Below are 22,070 nucleotides of genomic sequence, written 5' to 3'. Positions count from 1 at the left end.
TAATGTGGTGGTAATATGTTGTCCGGCCATGGTGTGGCGGTATTTGTTCCTTGTATGTGCTATTATTTGGTCACTATGTGGTGGTAATATGTGGTCTGGTTATGGTGTGGTGGTATTTGTTCCTTGCATGTGCTATTATTTGGTCACTGTGTGGTGGTACTGTAATATGTGGTCTGGTCATGTTGTGTTGGTATTTGTTCCTTGTATGTAGTTGGTCACCATGTGCTGGTAATGTGTGGTCTGGTCATGGTGCTGTGATGTTTGTCCTTTGTATGTGATATTGTTGGGTCAAAGTGGTGGTAATTGTCATGATCTGCTTAGTTCATGGGATTAGGTAGTTCAGAGGTTAATCTGGACGGCCTCACTCAGATTCTGGGAGGCTTTTTATGGCCTCAATGTGGAATCATTCCTCGTCGCTTATACTCAGATCCTTGGCCGAGTGTTTGTGACCCTGGTGTGCTTTGTGACTGTGATACTTTATGCTTGTTTGGTTTTGACCCGGTTCGGTCCCTGTTACGAGTTCTGCCTGTTCCTTTTGTACTGCGTTGCCATCTCTGTGTATGACTCGTTGCTTACGTTCTGACTATTCTCTGCTTGCTCCTCTGGTACCACGCTGCCCTCTCTGTGTATGACCCCCCCGCTTGTCTGACCTGAGTTCCCCTAATCTTTACTCCAGGATTCCTGTAATAGAATCCTACAGTCATCTACTGCAGCAGGACGCTAAGCCACGCCCCCTGTGGTCACATGATCGTAGGTCCTTGTACTCTTTACTACCTTTAGTGTCGCAGGTCCTGTTCTCAGATCTTTCCCTGCAGTTTCAGACTCCGGGCCCTCCCATAGTCTGGTTGAGTGACCCTGTTCAGCCGCAGCAGTCCGCCGGAGCTGACAAGATCCTGATATTATAAGCGACCGTAAATTTTTAGGGTGGGGGAAGGTTGTGTTTATTTTCTGGGTTAATGAGCACTATGGATCCCCTGCAGGCTTTGGCCGATCAGGTCAGGAATCTAACTCAGATGTTCCAAAAACTCAATATGGAACAGCGCACAATGGCCCATACACAGCAGCAGTTGGTGGGCACCGTGCAGGGGGCTGTGGCAGCAGGGTCTCCTGGCCCCGGGGATAGGGACATATCTGTGGTATCCCCTGAATCTCGGGTCAAATTGCCCAACTCCTTTTCAGGGGATAAAAAAGAGTTTAGGTCCTTCAGGGAGGGATGTAAGCTTTTTTTCTTTAAGGCCCCGTTCCACTGGGGACGAATTCCAGAGGGTGGGGGTTGTTATTTCTCTTCTGCGGGGTGCCCCCCAAGCTTGAGCTTCCTCTCTGTCTCCCATTTCCCCCGAGAGAATGACAGTGGATGCCTTCTTTGATGCCCTGGGCCGCATATATGATGACCCTGACAGAACACGTGTGGCTGAAGATATGGTCATGAGTGTGCGTCAGTGTAAACGCTCGGCTGAGTGGTTTTGTGCGGAGTTTCGACGCTGGGCAGCGGAGATCTCGTGGGATGATGCGGCCCTTCGGGGTCTATTCCACAGAGGCCTGTCCGAACGCCTCCAGGATGCACTGGCCCTTCACCCTCCACCAGACACTTTGGAGGAGGCCATTACGCAAGCAGTGCGTATGGACCGCAGGCTTCGGGCTAGGGGCGTCATGCAGTCTGAGACATCTTTATTCTCCGGCAGCAAAGAGACTGGTGCCACACCTGCTCCTCCTGAGTCTATGGAAGTTGGCGTCACCTCTGTCAGAGAAAAAGAGAGAAAACGTCGCCGGGAGAAACAGCTGTTTTTACTGTGGGGAATCTGGTCACTGGAAAAAGGAGTGTCCCTTGTGTCCGTCATCCTCCAAGGTAAACGGGAAACGACTAGGTCTGGGTAGCAATCGAGGAAGCTGCCCAGACCTTCAGGTACTTTTTTCCTCACATGCTAAGATTTTTCTAAACGTTGAACTGCTGGTAGACAATTTCGGCTTTTTCTCTACAGCACTGGTGGACAGTGGTTCATCGCTCAACCTGGTCAGCTCTGATATCATTTCCCAACACCAGATAGGGACAGTCAGGCTTCATACCCCACTTAAAGTCGTGGCCATCAACTCGTCTCCTCTCACCCAAACGGGGATTCTATGTATTTCTGAGAAATTTGTGTTGAAAATTGGTTCTTCCCACGTGGAAGAAATTGAATGTTTTGTGATGGACAAATTGCCCGCAGGGTTGGTTTTGGGCATGCCGTGGCTTCAACGCCACAATCCAGTGATTGACTGGGAATCGGGGGAAATTGTCAAGTGGGGGCCCAAGTGTGTTGACTGTGACCATAAAATCTGTTTTTTGTGTGAAAATTTTAAAACCTGTCACTGTGTCTTTTGTCAGTCCGGAGGGTATTCCGGAGTACCTAAAGGACTTTGAGGACGTTTTTTCAGAAAGTGAGGCAGAGGCGTTACCACCCCATAGGCCATTTGATTGTGCCATTGACCTTATTCCAGGAGCCAAATTGCCCAAAGCTCGCTTGTTTAATTTGTCGGGTCCAGAGCATCTAGCTATGAAAGAATATATTGCTGAGAGTCTCCATAAGGGGCACATAAGACCTTCCAGTTTTCCCAATAGCAGCTGGATTTTTCTTTGTTAAGAATAAAAGATGGCGGCCTACGTCCCTGCCTCGACTTTCGAGAATTTAATAAAATCACGGTCAGGAACACATATCCCCTGCCTTTGATTCCCGACCTCTGTAATCAGATCTCGGGATCCTGATGGTTCTCTAAACTGGATCTCAGAGGGGCCTATAATCTGATAAGGATACGGGAAGGGGATGAGTGGAAAACTGCTTTCCTTACATCTGAGGGGTTATTTGAGAACTTGGTGATGCCGTTTGGTTTCACCAATGCACCAGCGATTTTCCAGAATTTTATCAATGTCGTGTTCTCGGACCTAATCGGCCGCTTTGTAATTATATACCTGGATGATATCCTGATATATTCCACCGATAAACAGTCACATTTGTTACATGTTAAAACTGTACTCCAGAGGCTCCGAGAAAATCAATTAATCGCCAGACTTGAGAAATGTACATTTTTTGTTCAAGAATTGTCATTTTTAGGTCTTAGGCTGGTTTCACACTTGCGTTTTTTTGCGCTGTATTTTAGCGCTAAAAAACGCATGCGCTTTTCCCCCCTATATTTTGCATGGGATGCGCTTATGTGCGCATACACATGCGTTTATATGCGTTTTTACGAGCATGCTTTTTTTGTGGTGGGCGCACAAAATGCATCCTGTTGCATTTTTTGGGCGTCCGACTTGCCTCAAAAAAACGCATGCGAGCGCAATGCGCTTTTTTCCAGCAAGACACCCATTGTAAGTCTATGTGTGTGCATACGTGCGCATTGGCATGCTCATGTATGCGTTTTTTTGCGCATGCGTTTTTTTGTTGACCATTGGTTAGACAATGGAAATTAGGGGTTTGGGTTAGAGTTAGGGTTAGTTAAGGGGGTTTAGGGTTAGGGTTTGGGTTAGTATGGTTTGGTTAAGGGTTAGGGTTAGTTAGGGGTAGTAGGGTTTGGTTAAGGGTTAGGGTTAGTATGGTTTGGTTAGCGTTAGGCTGTGTTCACACACAGCGTTTTTTTAGCGGTTTTTACCGCGGTGTTCACTATAAATCCGCTAAAAATAAGCTGCACAGTCATTTCTATGCATTTTGCACTTTTTGTGCACATTGATGCGTTTACCGCGAAAAAAACGCATCGCGGTAAAAAACGCAGCATGCTCATTAATTTTGCGGATTTTTCCGCGGTTTAGGCTTCTCCCATGCTTTTAGAAACCGCTGCGGAAAAAAACGCATCAAAACCGCTCAAAAAACGCATCGGAAAAAGAGGTGCAGTTTCTGGGAAGGGATTCAGGTTTTTGAGCAGAAATTTTCTGCAATGTGTGCACTTAGCCTTAGGGTTAGTATGGTTTGGTTAAGGGTTAGGGTTAGTAAAGTCATCGTTTGGGTTAGTGTTAATCCTAACCCTATCTTGATTTTTTTGGTGATGCCATCTAATGTTGGAAAAAAACGCAAACGCGGTAAAAACGCGCTAAAAACGCATGCAAACGCATAAAAACGCTGCGTTTTTTTCATTCATGCGCATAAAAATGCTTGAAAAAAACACAGCATTTGTATGCGTTTGTATGCATTTTTCCATGCGTTTTTTTGCTGGAAAAACTCGCTGCAAAAAAAAGCAAGTGTGAAAGTAGCCTTATAATCTCACCTCAGGGGTTTCGCATGGATCCCAAGAAGGTGCAAGCTATTGTGGAGTGGGTCCAGCCACGGGACCTTAAGGGACTCCAGCGCTTCTTGGGATTCGCAAATTATTATCGCAAGTTCATTAAAGGGTTCTCACAGATAACTAAATCCCTCACGGATCTCATTTGCAAAGGGGCAGATGTCAGGAACTGGTCCCCGTTAGCTAAACAGTCATTTTTAACGTTAAAAACTGTTTCACATCTGCTCCTATCCTGGTTCAACCCGACCCTTCGATGCCATTTGTGGTCGAAGTTGATGCTTCTGAGGTTGGGGTGGGTGCAGTGTTGTCACAGGCACCGGCTTCCCTAACCAATCTCAGGCCTTATGCCTATTTCTAAGAAATTTTCTCCAGCGGAGAAAAATTATGACGTAGGCAATAGGGAGCTCTTGGCCATTAAATTGGCGTTCGAAGAATGGAGGCATTTTTTGGAGGGAGCGGCCCACCCTATTACTGTTATCACGGACCATAAAAATTTAGAATATATCAAATCTGCTAAGAGACTGACTCCCAGGCAAGCCCGCTGGTCACTTTTTTTTTCCAGATTTCAGTCCTCTATCACTTTTCGTCCAGGGTCAAAAAACGTGAAGGCTGATGCTTTAGCACGTAGTTTTGAACCATTGTCCGCCCCTGATCCGCCGTCCCCCATTCTTCAACCCAGTATCGTGGTTGCCGAAGTGTCATCGGAATTGGAGCGGGAGATTGTGGGGGCTCAATCTTCAGCATCAAGGTGCAAACCTGAAGACAAATTATTTGTTCCGCAGCATTTGCGCACCAAATTCCTGTGGGAGTTCCATGATTCGAAGTTGAGTGCTCATATGGGTATTGCGGCCACACGGGCAGCAGTGGCATGAGTTTTTTGGTGGCCCCTAATGGCTTCGGATGTTAAGAAACATGTCGCTGCATGTGGAATATGTGCCCGTTCTAAGAGCTCTCATTGCCGGCCGGCCGGGGAATTGGTGTCTTTACCAATTCCGGGAAGACCATGGACTCATTTGTCCATGGACTTCATTACCAATTTACCATCGTCCAGTGGAAATACTGTTATTTGGGTAATCGTGGATAGATTTTCTAAATTAGTACATTTTGTACCCATGGCAAAGTTACCATCAGCAGAGACTCTCTCTAGACTTTTCCTTTCCCAGGTGGTACGTTTGCACGGTGTGCCTATGAATATTGTATCTGATAGAGGGACTCAATTTGTGTCTAAGTTTTGGCGGGCATTTTGCAAAAAACTAGGGATATCTTTGTCATTTTCCTCAGCGTATCATCCAGAAAGCAACGGGCAAACTGAACGCACCAACCAGTCGCTTGAACAGATCCTGCGGTTTTTGACTTCTACCCTGTAAAGCGACTGGTCTGATGCCTTACCGTTGGCAGAGTTCGCCTTCAACAATCGGGTAAACCAGTCTACCGGTAGGTCACCATTTTTTGTTAATTATGGGGATAAACCCTCATTTTGGCAAATTCTCACGTATGGATTCTGGTTGCCTGGGGGCAGAGGATGGGATCAATCATCTCAGGGATCTTTGGGCTAAGGTCGACTAAATATTTCTAGGGCTCAGGAAAAATATAAACGTTTTGCGGTTAAAAAACGGGACTCTGCTCAGATGTTGCGGTTTGGGGATAAGGTTTGGCTTTCCACGCGGAACATAAGCCTTCGATTGCCTTCCGCCAAACTTGGACCTAAATTTATTGGCCCCTATGAAATCACTGAGGTGGTAAATCCAGTAGCCTATCGCCTTTGTCTTCCCCCCTCTTTAAAACTCCATAATGTGTTTCATAGGTCCTTACTTAAACCTTTGGGCTCTGTGACGGAGGATGCAGACGCCGGTCCTTCGCCAGTCTTGGTTGATGGGCATATGGAGTTTGAAGTGCAACATATTGTGGACTCAAGGCGGGTTCAGGGGTCTCTGCAATATCTGGTGCATTGGAGGGGGTATGGTCCGGAGGATCGGTCATGGGTATCAGCCAGATCGGTACACGCTGACCGTCTGATTCGTGCATTCCATGCTCGGCATCCTGGGAAACCTGGGGGTCCGGAGGCCCCCCGTTGAGAGGGAGGTACTGTCATGATCTGCTTAGTTCATGGGATTAGGTAGTTCAGAGGTTAATGTGGATGGCCTCACTCAGATTCTGGGAGGCTTTTTATAGCCTCATTGTGGACTCATTCCTCGTCGCTTATATTCAGATCCTTGGCCGAGTGTTTGTGACCCTGGTGTGCTTTGTGACTGTGATACTTTATGCTTGTTTGGTTTTGACCCGGTTCTGTCCCTGTTATGAGTTCTGCCTGTTCCTTTTGTACTGCGTTGCCATCTCTGAGTATGACTCGTTGCTTACGTTCTGACTATTCTCTGCTTGCTCTTCTGGTACCACGCTGCCCTCTCGGTGTATGACCCCCCCGCTTGTCTGACCTGAGTTCCCCTAATCCTTACTCCAGGATTCCTGTAATAGAATACTACAGTCATCTACTGCAGCAGGACACTAAGCCAAGCCCCTGTGGTCACATGATCGTAGGTCCTTGTACTCTTTACTACCTTTAGTGTCGCAGGTCCTGTTCTCAGATCTTTCCCTGCAGTTTCGGACCCCGGGCCCACCCATAGTTTGGGTAAGTGACCCTGCTCAGCCGCGGCAGTCCGCCGGCGCTGACAGGATCCTGATAGTAATATGTAGTCTGGACATGGTGTGGCGGTATTTGTTCCTTGTAGATGGTATTATAGGTCACTATGTGGTGATAATATGGTGTCTATTCATGGTGTGGTTGTATTTGTCCCTTGTATGTGGTGTTATTGGTCATTTTAAAAATTGAAAAATAAATAAAAATATGCCTAAATTGTATTGCATATTTTAACAAATGTTTAATAGGTTAGAGTAGAGTAAGGCCCGGCCAAAAAAGTCTACCTTGTCATCGTGGCAGATTAAAAAAATCTTTTGGTCAAAATAAAAGCTGCTGGCTGTGTGTGTGATCTGGTGATGGGAACTGTTAATGTGTGATTGATGAGAAGTGGAGTTTTTCCAAGAGAGAGCGGTGGGGGGTGGAGGCGACGCTAGGGTGGAGCCTGGGCGGAGTCTCAAGGGGGCCCTGAAAATTTTGCCAGTATGGGGCCCCGAAATTCCTAGTGGCAGCCCTGAGCAGCGGTAAAGACTCAGCACTTGACCCAAGGAGTGGTGAGGAACATGCCGTATGTTTTTTTAATAACAAACTGAGTCCAGAGACCAAAATTTTCTAAAAGGGGACATTCCTTTCCACCACATAGCATCCAGCTTTATTTTTGCCATTTTATCACTGTTATGTTCCACAAGTCACAATTTGTTAATTCTTCCATTGTTGTAGCCAACTAAATGATTCTTTTTTTTCTGCGGGGATTGCCGTAAAACAGGCAACCCTTCAATGTGCTGCGGCTCCCTAACAGCTGTGACGACTCAACAATATTATTCGATCAAGACCAAGATACTCCGATAACACCCGAGCATGCTGGGATAACATGATATATGAGCACGCTCGCTCATCATTAGTGGGCACACATGTGGCACCTGCAACAATTTTGGAAAACTGTAACAACAAAAAATAAACAGCGGGTACATTGAGTGGACCTACTCTTAGAAAAAAAAACAAAAAAACAAGTCACTTGTTTTAAGTGTCACCATGTCCGAAGAGCCACAGCTTTGTATTTTTCGATCAATGAATCTGTGTAGGGCATGTTTTTTCTGCAGTATGAGTTGATGATTTTATTTTGAGGTTAAAATGGCATTTTATTCCCTAACTTGGAACTACATGAACAAAAACAGCAATTAAGTTTTTTTGTTTTTTTTTTACCGTGAGGTTTTAAATAACGTGATTATTTATTATATTAAAGTCATTGCAAATGCAACAAAACAAATTATGTAAATTTTTTGGTTTATATTTTCCTATTTTTGCACAATAAATACACTTAAAGGGGTTATTCGGGGCTATTTTATATTTTTCTCATAGGGCTAAGAACTGAAAGGCAGATAGTTGCTGATTAGCTGCCTGATGCCGGCTCAGAGCGCTCACAAACCGCTCCTGCAAGCGATTCTGCCACTTCACTTGACCTCACATAATAAGAGCAGCTCCTCATGCTGATGTCATGTTGATTGACAGATGGCTCCCCGCAGTTAGGCAGTGGGGAGCCACCTGTCAAAAAGTATGACATCAGGAATCTCGCCCTGTCAACACTGGAGCAGTAGAGAAGACACCACCGAATGCCGCAGAATCCTTGGCGGTCTGTGAATGCTCTGAGCTGGAAGAGATCAGCGCCAGGCAGAACAGGAAGGTAGATTAAAAACTGGCTTCCTGCAAGTTCTTAGGCTCATAAGACAAAATAAATAGTCCCCGATATCAACCATATGCACATTATTCCAGGGTGAGATGCAGTTTTCATTAGTACCATTTTGGGAGAAGGGGTTTTGTCAGAAACAAAATCGATTCTTACATTTTCATATGAAATGCTCAATGTGATTAAAATAATAGATCCACATTGTTGTTCTGGCAGTTAAGGTCACAGCTAAAAAAAATGTTATAAATACTTTACTAAAATAAAAAAATTTTTGGTAAAACTTTTTTTTTTCCTTTTTTTGTTAATATAAGACGACAATGTGGTACTGTGTATTTCGGATCTTACCGTGGGGTCCTTTGTATCACGGAGCTTGTGTGTTAATGTCAACAATTGATCAACAGCTTCATTTGGGACATTTGGTACCTTGAAATAAAGCAATACAGAATGGTCAACAAAATATAAATATATAATCACTATTTGAGTACAGTAATTGTTATTTCCCACTAAAATTCAATGTAGTCCAATACATGGAAGGTGGGTCACAATTCACATTGTTTTCACAATGAAGCCGACAATCTAAATAACTTAACCAAAAAGCAATGCACAAAGAGTATAGACAATCTCTATATGGAAACACTCTAACACTAAGTTAGAAAACAGAGTAACTGAGGGAAAGCCACAAAAAAAGTTTAGATTCATAGCAAAACTTCACTCATAAGACCAGATACCATCCTCTGATGACCCACATAATTTTAGATCAAGAATATGAGTTCACCACAGTTCTTTGATCCGCAGTGAACTCTTTGAGCTGAACTGCGGTAAACTCAATGACTTTGCCTCACGGTGCTGAAGTCACCACAGTTCTGCCCAGCTGCGAATGCAGCCTCAGTGACCCACGGTAACCTCAATGATGTCACTGCTGCTCACTGATGCTGCGTTCCCAGCAGCTCATTCATCAGTGGTTCTCAGACTGAACGGTCGCATTTTGGCACCATCCAGGTTGAAAACTATCCCCAGACATGGATTACGGCGTGAGACAGAACTTCGGATAGGTGAGGGATATTGTTTTTTTATTTTTGTTTTATTGCAGGAGACAATGGCGTCAATGTAATGGGTGTTAGGTGAGTATAACTGTGTTATTTTAAATAAAAATGGAAAAGTGTGTTTTGTTTTGATTTTAAATAAAAGACTTTATTCTGGCTGTGTGTTTATTTACCATACAACTATAGGATTAGTAATAGATATTTGTCTTATAGACGACTCTCCTATCCATGGGCTCGATGTCACCAGACAACACAGAGGTGACATCAACTCTACGAATATTATCCCACTTGTTACCGCTACTGGGCAAGTGGGAAGATATTGGCAAAGTGTCATAATTGGTGCATCTAATAGATGTATATAGTATAATAGTGAAATTAACTATCTAATGGCTAGGTTATATATGTGCATCAGCATTCCACAATTGTGACACGTGAGGGGTGGCTGTCAGAGATTGAGAGCTGCATCTAAATGGTTAAATAGCTGTGATGGGATCTAGCTCTGGTCACTGCTGTTAGAGGCAGTTGCCAACTGTATAACGCAGCAAGCGCCAGCCCTGTCTGGAGAGGGTCAGCTCCTGAGCCCGCTCCATACTCCCGCACCTGATGTAGGCTGTACATGTAGATCCTATGTGAGGAAAGGGTTAACTTTGTTTATTGACAAAACATTTTTTGTTTAACTACGGGACAAAAAATTTACAAACAAATTTGTTCTACATGGTGGCAGTGCGCCATCCGTCAGCTAGAGCAATACTTCATTGTTAAATTAATTCATTTTAGGCTAATGTATATGGACAACTTTCCATCTTGACATAACTATTAACTGTGGTGATCCTGGTTACGTTTCTGCCCCTCAAAGTCTCATAAAGACAACCCCCCTTGTAAATATGCCTTATTGGAACAATTATTTCATCCAATAAAAGTGGCGATTGCGAAAACCCTTTGAAAAGTTTTTAATTGAAGAATTTAGTCGATACAAGATCTAATTAAAAGTCACTTGCTGCAGTTCTGATAGAATTTGTGAGCCTGTACTGTAAATCACAGCAGAAAGCTCATTAAGCAGTGACTCCAGGACCTCAGCATTGACTAAAACTGACAACTGGAATTATTTTACTGCGTAATTAGCACACTTGAAAAGAAAAAATCTGAAGATCACAGATTTCCGTACCGTCTCCCTCATTATCTGAACTTCCTCTTGTCTGGTGGATGGCTTAACATTGTGATACAGAAACATGGTGAGGAGCTCTGGACCCAACCACTGCTGAGCGTTACTGCCAATAATCGGTGGTTCTGCCAAGGCAATTATTCTAAAAGAAGGGTGTATGGGAAAGATGGACCTGCAGAGAGGAAAAGAACCAGTTATTACAATTCTTTTAGTACTTGTCTCCAGTGGTATAGGCAGCATTGTTTTATAATGCATTAGTGACTTAGTCAAAACTGATCTCAATTTATTTCAACTGTACGAAAAAACACAAACATTCTGTTACAAGAACAAGAAAGATATAAAATTGCTGTTGTTGCTTCTTACTTTGAGAAATCACAATCTTCTGCAACACTTTACAGACTTTATCATCACTTTCCCCATTGGGGCTCACAATCTAAATTCTTCACCAGTATGTCATTGGAGCGTGAGAGGAAACGAGAGTCCACAGAGGAAACCCACTCAAGCAGCAATGCAAGGCTACAGTGCTAACCACTAAGCCACTGTGCTGCTCCAGGCCAGAAGATCAGCCATGTCCCATCTCACTGCACTGTGTCTGGTTGTAATACTACTGACTGGAGTAGGAGCCTCCCTCATATGTACATCTGCAGTAGGACAATAAGATTTAGCCCCATTCTTTGGATCAGCTCTGCCTCTCACCCTTATTAGGTTTATACATAGGTACCTTAATAGGTATAGTACCACAACTGTCAAAATTATCTTGTGTGGTACCAGTTCCGAAGAAACCTTATCCGAAAGGCCTTAATGACTATAGACCTGTAGCATTGACATCACACCTGATGAAGGTACTAGAGAGATTGGTTCTCACACATCTCCGTCCTCTAGTGAGCTCGGATATGGACCCTCTCCAGTTTGCCTACAGACCGGGCATTGGTGTGGATGATGCCATTATCCACCTTCTAGATAGGACTCTCTCTCACCTGGAGAAACCTGGGAACACTGTGAGAGTAATGTTCTTCGATTTCTCTAGTGCATTTATTACCATACAGCCAGGTCTACTGAGAGACAAGTTGGGCCTTGCTGGCGTGGACCTCCATCTCTCGACCTGGATCCTTAACTACCTCACGAACCAACCTCAGTTTGTAAAGGTTCGGGACAGTGTGTCAGACACGGTGATCTGCAATACAGGGGCACCTCAAGGTACAGTTCTTGCACCTTTTTTCTCTTCACACTGTACACTGCGGATTTTAAGTGCAACTCATCTAGCTGCTACTTGCAGAAGTATTCTGATGACTCTGCAATAGTAGGCCTCATCACAGGAGGAGATGAAAGAGAGTACAGAGATACTAACCAAGCTTTTGTGGAGTGGTGTCAGAGGAACCACCTTAGGATTAATTCCGGGAAGACCAAGGAATTGGTGGTGGACTTTCGCAAGGGAAAAAATCCACCAGTAGTGGTGAACATTCAGGGAAATGACATTGAGATACTCGACACCTATAAGTACCTTGGTGTGATCCTCAATAATAAGCTTGACTGGGCCCATCACTTGGATGCAGTGTACAGGAAGGGCCACAGTAGGCTTTATTTGCTCTGAAGGCTGAGAGCCTTCGGAGTTAGGGGGGCACTCCTTGCATCCTTCTTCAACTCTGTTGTGGCATCAGTCATCTTCTTTGGTGTGGCGTGCTGGGGTAGTGGCATATCAACCAGGGACAGGAATAGGCTGGACAAACTGATTAGAAGGGCCAGCTCTGTCCTGGGATGCCCCCTTGATCCAGTTCAGGAAGTAGGCGACAGGAGGATACTGGCCAAGGTGAGCTACATGGTGCAGAATGATTCCCATCCCATGCATGAGACCGTGACAAAGATGTGCAGTACTGTCAGTGACCGGCTACTTCATTATAAATGTGAGAGGGAGCGCTATTGAAAGTCCTTCCTTCCTGCTGCAGTTAGGCTGTATAACCAGCACTGTCCAAAACGGAGAACGACCCAAACAGTGAACTGATAGATCCAAAGTTGTGATAGTCCGGTTATATCTTTTTTTTTTTCGATATGTACCTACCTACTGTCAATGTAATGCCTTTATGCATCTGTACTTGTTCCTGCCTTGCTGCTGTAATGCTCTGAATTTCCCCATGGTGGGACGATTAAAGGATTATCTTATCTTATTACAAAAGACTGATAAAGAGTGCTGGCAACTTTTGCTTCTATTTACTTTCCACATTCATTTCTAGATTTGATTCCTAAAAGTTTTCGAGTAACATATATCTCGCACTAGCGGCTTTAATTAGATTTCAAAGCTTAAAAACCCACGCAAATGCTGTCATTTTCTATGTCTTGAATGTATTATTTTTTAATATTGACAAAATATGTATTAAATGGGTTTAAAGATCTCAAAGTCGAATATCAGTAAGATCACTTTTTGACTGGAGAAGGGGGGGAAGGTGGTGAAAATCAGTCTTTAGGGACTCCCATACTTTTTGATAAAAGAAATGCCATATTACTGGATAATTGGGTTTCATAGCTGCAAACCTGTTAAAGTACCCACGTTGTCACACTGTCCACCACAATGTACTTACTACATCAGATCATTTTCTTTTACAACATGTGGATGGCCTGGTACATGTTTGATGCTCACAAGAGGCAGTGGTAGCACCAGGATACATTATGGGAAGAAGGCAGGGGTAAATACACTGGACTCTGCTGGGAGACCTTTGTTCCTTACATTCGTGTGGATGTTACTTTGACACTTACTGCCTTAACATGGTACAGACCGAGAACATCCCTTCATTGAAAAATATTCACTAATGGCAGTGGCCTGTTTTAGGATAATGTTCCCTGCAAGATGGCGAAATTTATTCATGGATGGTTTGTGGAACATGACAAAGAGTCAAGGTGTTGACTTGACTTCAAAACTTTCCAGATCACAATCCGATCTGTGTGAACTGCTGGAAAACAAAGTCTGATCCAAGACCTAACTACTGCAAATTATAGGACAGAAAACATGTCAAAGGATGACTTCAAAGGTCTCATAGAGGACATATTTCAAAGTTCAAAGCTGTTTTTGTGACATAAGCAAGACCTACAGAATATTAAGTAGGTGGTGCTATGTAATGGTTGATTGGTGCACAAATGTGTAATTTACCTTTCTTGGAGCTCTGCATCTGACAGCTGTAACTCATTCTTTAAAAACTGATATCGATCTCCTCTAAGTAGCCTCGTACCATCATAAAGAGTCAACTCTCTGTCGTGGATTAACCTATAACCACAAGACAAGGTAGATGATTTCACAAAATAAGCTCACTTTGGTTGTGTTGAGAAGACTACATAGCCAGCCCTCCGATTAACTGGGGATTGTACATTGATTCTTAATTTTATTAATATCACATATTAAAATAAGTCTACAAACAATATGGGTATTCTACTAGTATATTCTAATATAAAAAAAAAACTTAGACAAATGTGTGTTTAATACTACATATTACCTTACATCAGTTCCTATAAAAGCCTCTCATTAAAGGAACTGAAGATGAAGGTTAACTTTCTATCCTACTTTATTTACTTGGATGCTTTTCCGATGAACAGTTTTGTCATACTATGCCTTTTCCATACAGTGCTCCCAGGGCTTGCACACAGATGGCCATCAAGAGAACACAGCAGTCAGCCAGGCAAAGTGAATTTTCTTTATTCCCATTTGAATAAATCATTAACCATAACCCCATCCATGCTCACCATTAACACAGGGAGTATTTTAAATTCCAGCCTACTTAACGTTTCTGAACATGAGCTATTAATGCTGCTTCAATAACCTTTTATAAATATTACATAAAGACTTAAAATGTTATAAATATTGCAAAAACCGAATGTAACATCATTCTTCTACAAGCCTCAAGCGGAGACCATCTACATGTTCGGCCATCGATGTGGGCATCACATTTTGATAGCTAAGAGGGTTGTGCGACATATTTTAAAAAGCAGCAAATGGTGTTAAAATGAAATAAGAATCACTTCCACATTCAAGCTGTGATCACATGAGTGTGCAGCAATTTCATTAAAAATGTGGCAAAACCTTTATCCTGGCAATTTTACTTACAAAAAGGGGCAAAAAATCAATCTGTGGCCACAATGTGTGAACATGGCCTCAATCCCCTGCTACTCATCCCCATCGATTACAATGATGTCATTGCTGCAGGACTGACAGGGACCACCGAAGGAGCCGCAGGGTTGGTAGGGAACGACATAGGTAAACAATTGTAATTTTATTGTGCTATAATGGGCTTACATATTTTCTTCTTTTAAAAAATCATCAGACGTTTTTTCAGACAGGTCATTGACTGGACACAAGATGCTACTACCTATTACTCAAACACTGAATTGGTGGCATCACCAAGGGATTTGATGGCACTGTTACATGCAAAGGTAGCAAATCTTCCTCATTTGGTTAAATGTACAGCCCTTTTGTAGGACACCATAGTCACATGGAAAGAGGTCAGAGGGCTTGTAGACTCCTTTTATCTATTTCTAAAGGGATGCCTTTGTGGGGCCACCCCAAAGGTGCGAACAAGGAGGGTAGATGGTCAATGGTCCATGGTGTGGAGAAAAATGGTCATCATGACAGAGAGGGATCTGGTGAGTGTGGAGCAGATGAGGTGGCTCTCAATACAGAAGATCCAAAGTAGGTTCTCACCTGATGAAACTGCAGAGGCAGTGAAACTCGCGTCGGGGTGCGTCACGGGCCCACACAACCAGGCGGCAGCATGACTACAGGTATATCTATTGTATATTTATGGTGACTCTCTCTGTTTTGCATACCCATTATAACCTATGCTGCTGTGCACAAGTCTGTTTTTTTACATGGACCATGTGTCTGTATAAACCACACGGAGACATGCTCGTTTTTACCGGCAGCATGGAAGACAAGGGCCAATACATGTCTGTGTGTTTGTGTAAAATAGTGCACTCAGCTATAGTGTGAGCTTTGTGACACTATTCCAAAAAACCCTCAGGGGATAAATATTGCACATAGCCTAGAGAGTATCCCACATAAAGTCAATTAAACCTTTAATGAACCATTAAAAGGACATAACACACAAAAACATTACAAAAAAGTGCTCATGTGAACCAGTGCTCAATAAAAAATGGTTTGGTCTCACCATTGGTATTAGATATAGCATTCCAGCATCAGGGCGTATCCTGCTGGAGAGACGATCCACTCATGGGGAGCCGAGACATGGGAAAACCAGTGTTAATGTAGAGTATTCCCCTACACTCCCTGTCGTGCCCCAGCGTTACTCTTGTCCTAACAAGGACAGGCCCCAAGTGGATCCTGTAGTGGACACCCCCACTGATAAGGGGAAAAATAGACAGAAGTTCCCTACGCTTTTCTTCCCCAATGGTGGGGATTCATCAGGCGAGTCAAATAGATATAAAGCAGTAGGAATGGATATATAGAAATAGCGTTGTCCGTTAAGTCCACAGGCCCTGCAGTGGCGAGGTGCCTAACAAACTAGTGTGACTGTCCCTGTCACTACCAAGTGGAGTCCTGGAGGGGAAAGCACATGGACTCTTGATAAAAACTCCATTATTGGTATGCTCCACCCCAGCGCCTGACATCAGATCACAAACTGCTACTGATATTAACCCTCTGCATTCCATCAGCTGCTACCGATATTAACCTCCTGTTTTCCAAAATGCAGGACACATGCAAGGAAACGGCCATATTACCTATTCATATTTCATGTGTCCAAAGTGTGAATGGTATCATAAACAAGTTAATGCAGCCTCTTCCTATATTCCAAAATACAGGACGCGTGAAACAAACTGCCACAGTGCACATAATTACCAGAATCGCATTTAATGCGATCAGAATGTGAATGGTGTCCTAGGGCAATAAATACGGCTCCTACTGATATCAACCCCCTGCATTCCATTAGCTGCTACGGATATTAACCTCCTGTTTTCCAAAATACAGGACGCATGCATGCATGCAAAGAAATGGCCATATTCCCCATTGTTTCTAATATCATATTTCAGCCGTCCAAAGTGTGAATGGTCTCATAAAAAGGTTAATGCAGCCTCCTCCTACAGTTGTGGCCAAAAGTATTGACACCCCTGCAATTATGTCAGATAATAATACTCAGTTTCTTCCTGAAAATGATTGCAAACACAAATTCTTTGGTATTATTATCTTCATTTAACTTGTCTTAAATTAAAAAACACAAAAGAGAATGAAGCAAAAAACAAAACATTGATCATTTCACACAAAACTCCAAAAATGGGCCAGACAAAAGTATTGGCACCCTCAGCCTAATACTTGGTTGCACAACCTTTAGCCAAAATAACTGCAACCAACCGCTTCCGGTAACCATCAATGAGTTTCTTACAATGCTCTGCTGGAATTTTAGACCATTTGGCAAACTGCTCCAGGTCCCTGATATTTGAAGGGTGCCTTCTCCAAACTGCCATTTTTAGATCTCTCCACAGGTGTTCTATGGGATTCAGGTCTGGACTCATTGCTGGCCACCTTAGAAGTCTCCAGTGCTTTCTCTCAAACCATTTTCTAGTGCTTTTTGAAGTGTGTTTTGGGTCATTGTCCTGCTGGAAGACCCATGACCTCTGAGGGAGACCCAGCTTTCTCACACTGGGCCCTACATTATGCTGCAAAATTTATTGGTAGTCTTGAGACTTCATAATGCCATGCACTTGGTCAAGCAGTCCAGTGCCAGAGGCAGCAAAGCAACCCCAAAACATCAAGGAACCTCCGCCATGTTTGACTGTAGGGACCGTGTTCTTTTCTTTGAATGCCTCTTTTTTTCTCCTGTAAACTCTATGTTGATGCCTTTGCCTAAAAAGCTCTACTTTTGTCTCATCTAACCAGAGAACATTCTTCCAAAACGTTTTAGGCTTTTTCAGGTAAGTTTTGGCAAACTCCAGCCTGGCTTTTTTATGTCTCGGGGTAAGAAGTGGGGTCTTCCTGGGTCTCCTACCATACAGTGCCTTTTCATTCAGACACCGACGGATAGTACGGGTTGACACTGTTGTACCCTTGGACTGCAGGGCAGCTTGAACTTGTTTGGATGTTAGTCGAGGTTCTTTATGCAACATCCGCACAATCTTGCGTTGAAATCTCTTGCAAATTTTTCTTTTCCGTCCACATCTAGGGAGGTTAGCCACAGTGCCATGGGCTTTAAACTTCTTGATGACACTGCGCACGGTAGATACAGGAACATTCTGGTCTTTGGAGATGGACCTGTAGCCTTGAGATTGCTCATGCTTCCTCACAATTTGGTTTCTCAAGTCCTCAGACAGTTCTTTGGTCTTTCTTTTCTCCATGCTCAATGTGGTACACACAAGGACACAGGACAGAGGTTGAGTCAACTTTAATCCATGTCAACTGGCTGCAAGTGTGATTTAGTTATTGCCAACACCTGTTAGGTGCCACAGGTAAGTTACAGGTGCTGTTAATTACACATTAGAGAAGCATCACATTTTTTTTCGCAGTGCCAATACTTTTGTCCACCCTTTTTTTTATGTTTGGTGTGGAATTATATCCAATTTGGCTTTAGGACAATTCTTTTTGTGTTTTTTTCATTTAAGACAAATTAAATGAAGATAATAATACCACAAAGAATTTGTGTTTGCAATCATTTTCAGGAAGAAACTGAGTATTATCTGACAGAATTGCAGGGGTGTCAATACTTTTGGCCACAACTGTATATTCCAAAATACAGGATGCGTGAAACAGAAACTGCCACAGTGCACATAATTACCAGAATCTCATTTAATGCGATCAGAGTGTGAATAGCGTCCTAGGGCAATAAATACGGCTGCTACTGATATTAACCCCCTGCATTCCATCAACTGCTACCGATATTAACCTGTTTTCCAAACTGCAGGATGCATGCAGGGAGACGGCCATATTACCCATTGTTTCCAATATCCTATTTCATGCGTCCAAAGTCTGAATGGTATCATAAACAGGTTAATGCAGCCTCCTATGTTCCAAAATATAGGACTGCCACTGTGCACATAACTACCAAAATCACATTGAATGCAATCAGAGTGTGAATGGTGCCCTAGTGCGATAAATACAGCTGCTACTGATATTAGCCCCCTGCATTCCATCAGCTGCTACCGATATTAACCTGTTTTCCAAACTGCAGGATGCATGCAGGGAGACGGCCATATTACCCATTGTTTCCAATATCATATTTCATGCATCCAAAGTGTGAATGGTATCATGAAAAGGTTAATGCAGCTTCCTCCTATGTTCCAAAACACAGGACTGCCACTGTGCACATAACTACCAAAATCGCATTTAATGCAATCAGAGTGTGAATGGTGTCCTAGGGCAATAAATGCAGCAAGTCTCTCCGATACTCTAAGCATAAACGGCCCACTAAATGAATGACTTTGGAAGGAAAGCACTGCAATCCCATTAAAGAGATGTCAGGCAGTCAGGGATATTCACGCAAATTGTGTATATCATTTGCACTGATCTTATATTTAAAAGTCCAAAATGAACAGGGTGAAAAATACCATCCTATAAATATTATAATGCGTTATCAATTACATGACTGGGGATGGAAGATTTTTCAATATCCACCGAGTATAATTATAAATTATACTCAAGAATCAATAGAATTTGTGAACCAATTATCTGGGCGAATCGACAAGAGGGGCCAAAATATCAGAAAAAAATATATAATGATGAGTAGGTATACAGAATGTACACTTAGTATCTCCAGAGGAACTCCACATCAGTACATGATTCATTGGTTGACATACACTCCCTTCAGAATTGTCCTTGTGTAGACTCTTATTTTCAAGTTTAGCCCCGGACGTACAGTAAAACAGAAAGGAGTGTCAAAAAGATACAGGAGAGATAATCTCCCTTCATATATGATAATTAAGCAATCCTGTTTTTTAGGCTGACTCTATAGCTCGCAGGGCCCGGAGCAAACTTTCCACATTGTACTAGGATTTTCAGCAGACCAAAAGATCCACCGAGCAGTTGAGAAAAGGAATATATTATAGAAAGCAGCCAAAATTTAACTGCTTATTCAAACCAAGGGGATGGCATGTATTCAAAAGAAAAATCCACCTTGTTTCCCTTTGTAGCAACATTTTATCAAAATCGCCTCCCCGTGGAGGTATCTTGAGTTTATCAATACCCATAAAGCGGATGGTGCCAGTATCCCCTCCATGAGTGCCATTTACATGTCTAGCAATGGGGGTATCCCTCTGGTTACGAATATCCCCCAAATGCTCACCAATACGTCTTCTGAATTCTCGGATCGTTTTCCCAATATAGGTCATTTCACAATCACATTGGGCCCTGTAAATAATACCTTTAGTTTTACAGTTAGTGAAAATAGGTAGCGCACACTGATGGCAGCCGTGTGTCATTCGTATGATGTACGGGTTTAAAATTGCAAAGTATAGCAAAAGCTTTGCAATTTCTTTTGCCATACTCGAAAAACATTGATGGCAAACTGGTCAGAAACAATGGTGACACCAGTACTGGTTTTAGTGTGGATCGAGAGAAAGCTCCCAATCAAGCACTACGTATAATAACTGGTAATGTGCTGCCTAAAGATTTCCGTAACTACACTATTTCAGGACAACACAGGATGAAAGGGAAAACCCTGAGCTTGGAGGTACACAGGATTCAAAGGTGAGTCCTGATTCAGCCGCCCACACGGAATGGCTGACAGCTCAGTTCTTCATGTATACCCATTCATTTTTGCACTGTGTGGGCAGGAGGAATACTTAAAAAACCCTTTTTTATGAGAATACTTCTGAATCAGATCATTAAATACATATATCCTATAACTCAGCGTTTCTCTTTTTCATGGTGCCTTCAGATAGAGACTTGACAAATCTAGTAATAGAGTTGTCTGACCGCTGACGACCTGCTTTATGTATGTCTTAGAGCTTTTGATTCATACATTTTTTATAACTCTTGCGTATTCTGAGATAATGAACAGAATCTGTGGCTACCAACCTTTGAAGAATAGCTAGTGTTCCAGGGTTAACACGATGGATACCATCAAGAATGACAAGTTTTCCTTCTAATGCAGCCATGACAAGAGGAGACCGTCTCCAGGCAGTGTCTCCATTTGGCAATGTGTGCCTCTGCTGTAGCAAATCTCTGGCTGTCATGTCCTGCACAAATGAATTCACAAGCAGTTAATGGAAAAATTGTCATAATGAGAACTAAAAGGATATTCTCATCTCCAAGATCCTATCCGAACATGTAGTAGGTGCAATAATAAAAATAACATTAGCAAATACCTCCAAATAGAAATGTAGTATAGTTCTTATAGTAATTATAGTATAGTTCTTATAGTTCTTGTACCATAGCACAATCAGTAACAATACTGAAAAGAAGGAATAAGAAGCATTTAAAGAGACCAGGATGGATATACACAGAACCTAAATACTTGATAAAAAGGAAAAAAGAAATCTGTATTAAATATAAAGAGGGGGAGATATTTAAAGGATATAATGATGTCTGCAGGGAATGCAGGGCAAGCGTTAGAAGAGCTAAAGCCAGTAATGAAGTGAGGCTTGCAAGGGAGACCAAAAACAAAAAAATATTTGGGGGGGGTATGCTAAAAGCAAAAGAAAAGTCAAAAATACTACAGGATTTTTACAGGATGAAAAGAGTGAAATAGTCAAAAAATGATGTTGATAGGGCCACAAACTTTTACATTTCTATTTTGAAACTGTATTCTCTAACAAATCAAATGTATCATCAACTCATCTTCGCTGTGCTATCAAAGGAATAAAAGAATCCACACTATCTATAAACAGAGAGATGTTGAGGGAACACTTAGCTCATGTAAATGGATTTCAATCTCCTGGCCCAGATGAATTACATCCTAGGGAACTATGCAAATTGTCTCTTCAGAGAGGAAGAGGAATAGAACTCTAGTGCCACCTACTGGAAGTAGCAATCCTAAAAGTCAATGTCGACTCTTTAACAAGCCTTGCTACATGACTTAGGATAAAAGCCAAGCCAGAATCTCAATTTGCAGACACTGTGTTTCGGGGTACTGCCCCTCGTCAGTGCAAAGCGTGAGATCTGGTTTGGCTGTGTGAGAGGCGTCTGACCGATATTCAAGAAGTATAATTTCTCCTTGCGGAGAATGACATGCTAAGCATGCCGAGATGAGGAGACTTAAAGCCGCAATGCTCCTCTGGGAAATATGCAAATTGTCTCTTCAGAGAGGAGGAAGACTAGAACTCTAGTGCCACCTATCGGAAGTAGCAATCCTAAAAGTCAATATCGACTCTTTAACAAGC

At 42.7% G+C, this 22,070-nt stretch overlaps 1 protein-coding gene across 2 annotated transcripts in view; it reads right to left on the bottom strand.

Annotated features, from left to right (window-relative positions):
• VWA8 (von Willebrand factor A domain containing 8) overlaps positions 1–22,070 on the bottom strand; it is a 670,166-nt gene that overhangs the window by 411,315 nt on the left and 236,781 nt on the right. For both annotated transcript variants that reach the window (XM_073580317.1, XM_073580318.1), the window contains exons 14-17: positions 20,767–20,927; positions 13,906–14,019; positions 10,770–10,938; positions 8,907–8,984 (exon numbers count right to left, since the gene is read on the bottom strand). In XM_073580317.1, the coding sequence (XP_073436418.1) occupies positions 8,907–8,984; positions 10,770–10,938; positions 13,906–14,019; positions 20,767–20,927 (522 nt within the window). The remainder of the gene's footprint in view (positions 1–8,906; positions 8,985–10,769; positions 10,939–13,905; positions 14,020–20,766; positions 20,928–22,070) is intronic.

Source organism: Dendrobates tinctorius, unplaced genomic scaffold, assembly GCF_039654945.1.
Source record: "Dendrobates tinctorius isolate UK_male_01 unplaced genomic scaffold, ASM3965494v1 ptg000064l, whole genome shotgun sequence".
Lineage (NCBI taxonomy): Eukaryota > Metazoa > Chordata > Amphibia > Anura > Dendrobatidae > Dendrobates > Dendrobates tinctorius.
The sequence above is the reverse complement of the archived record's forward strand: the minus strand, read 5'-3'. Positions and strand labels throughout refer to the sequence as shown.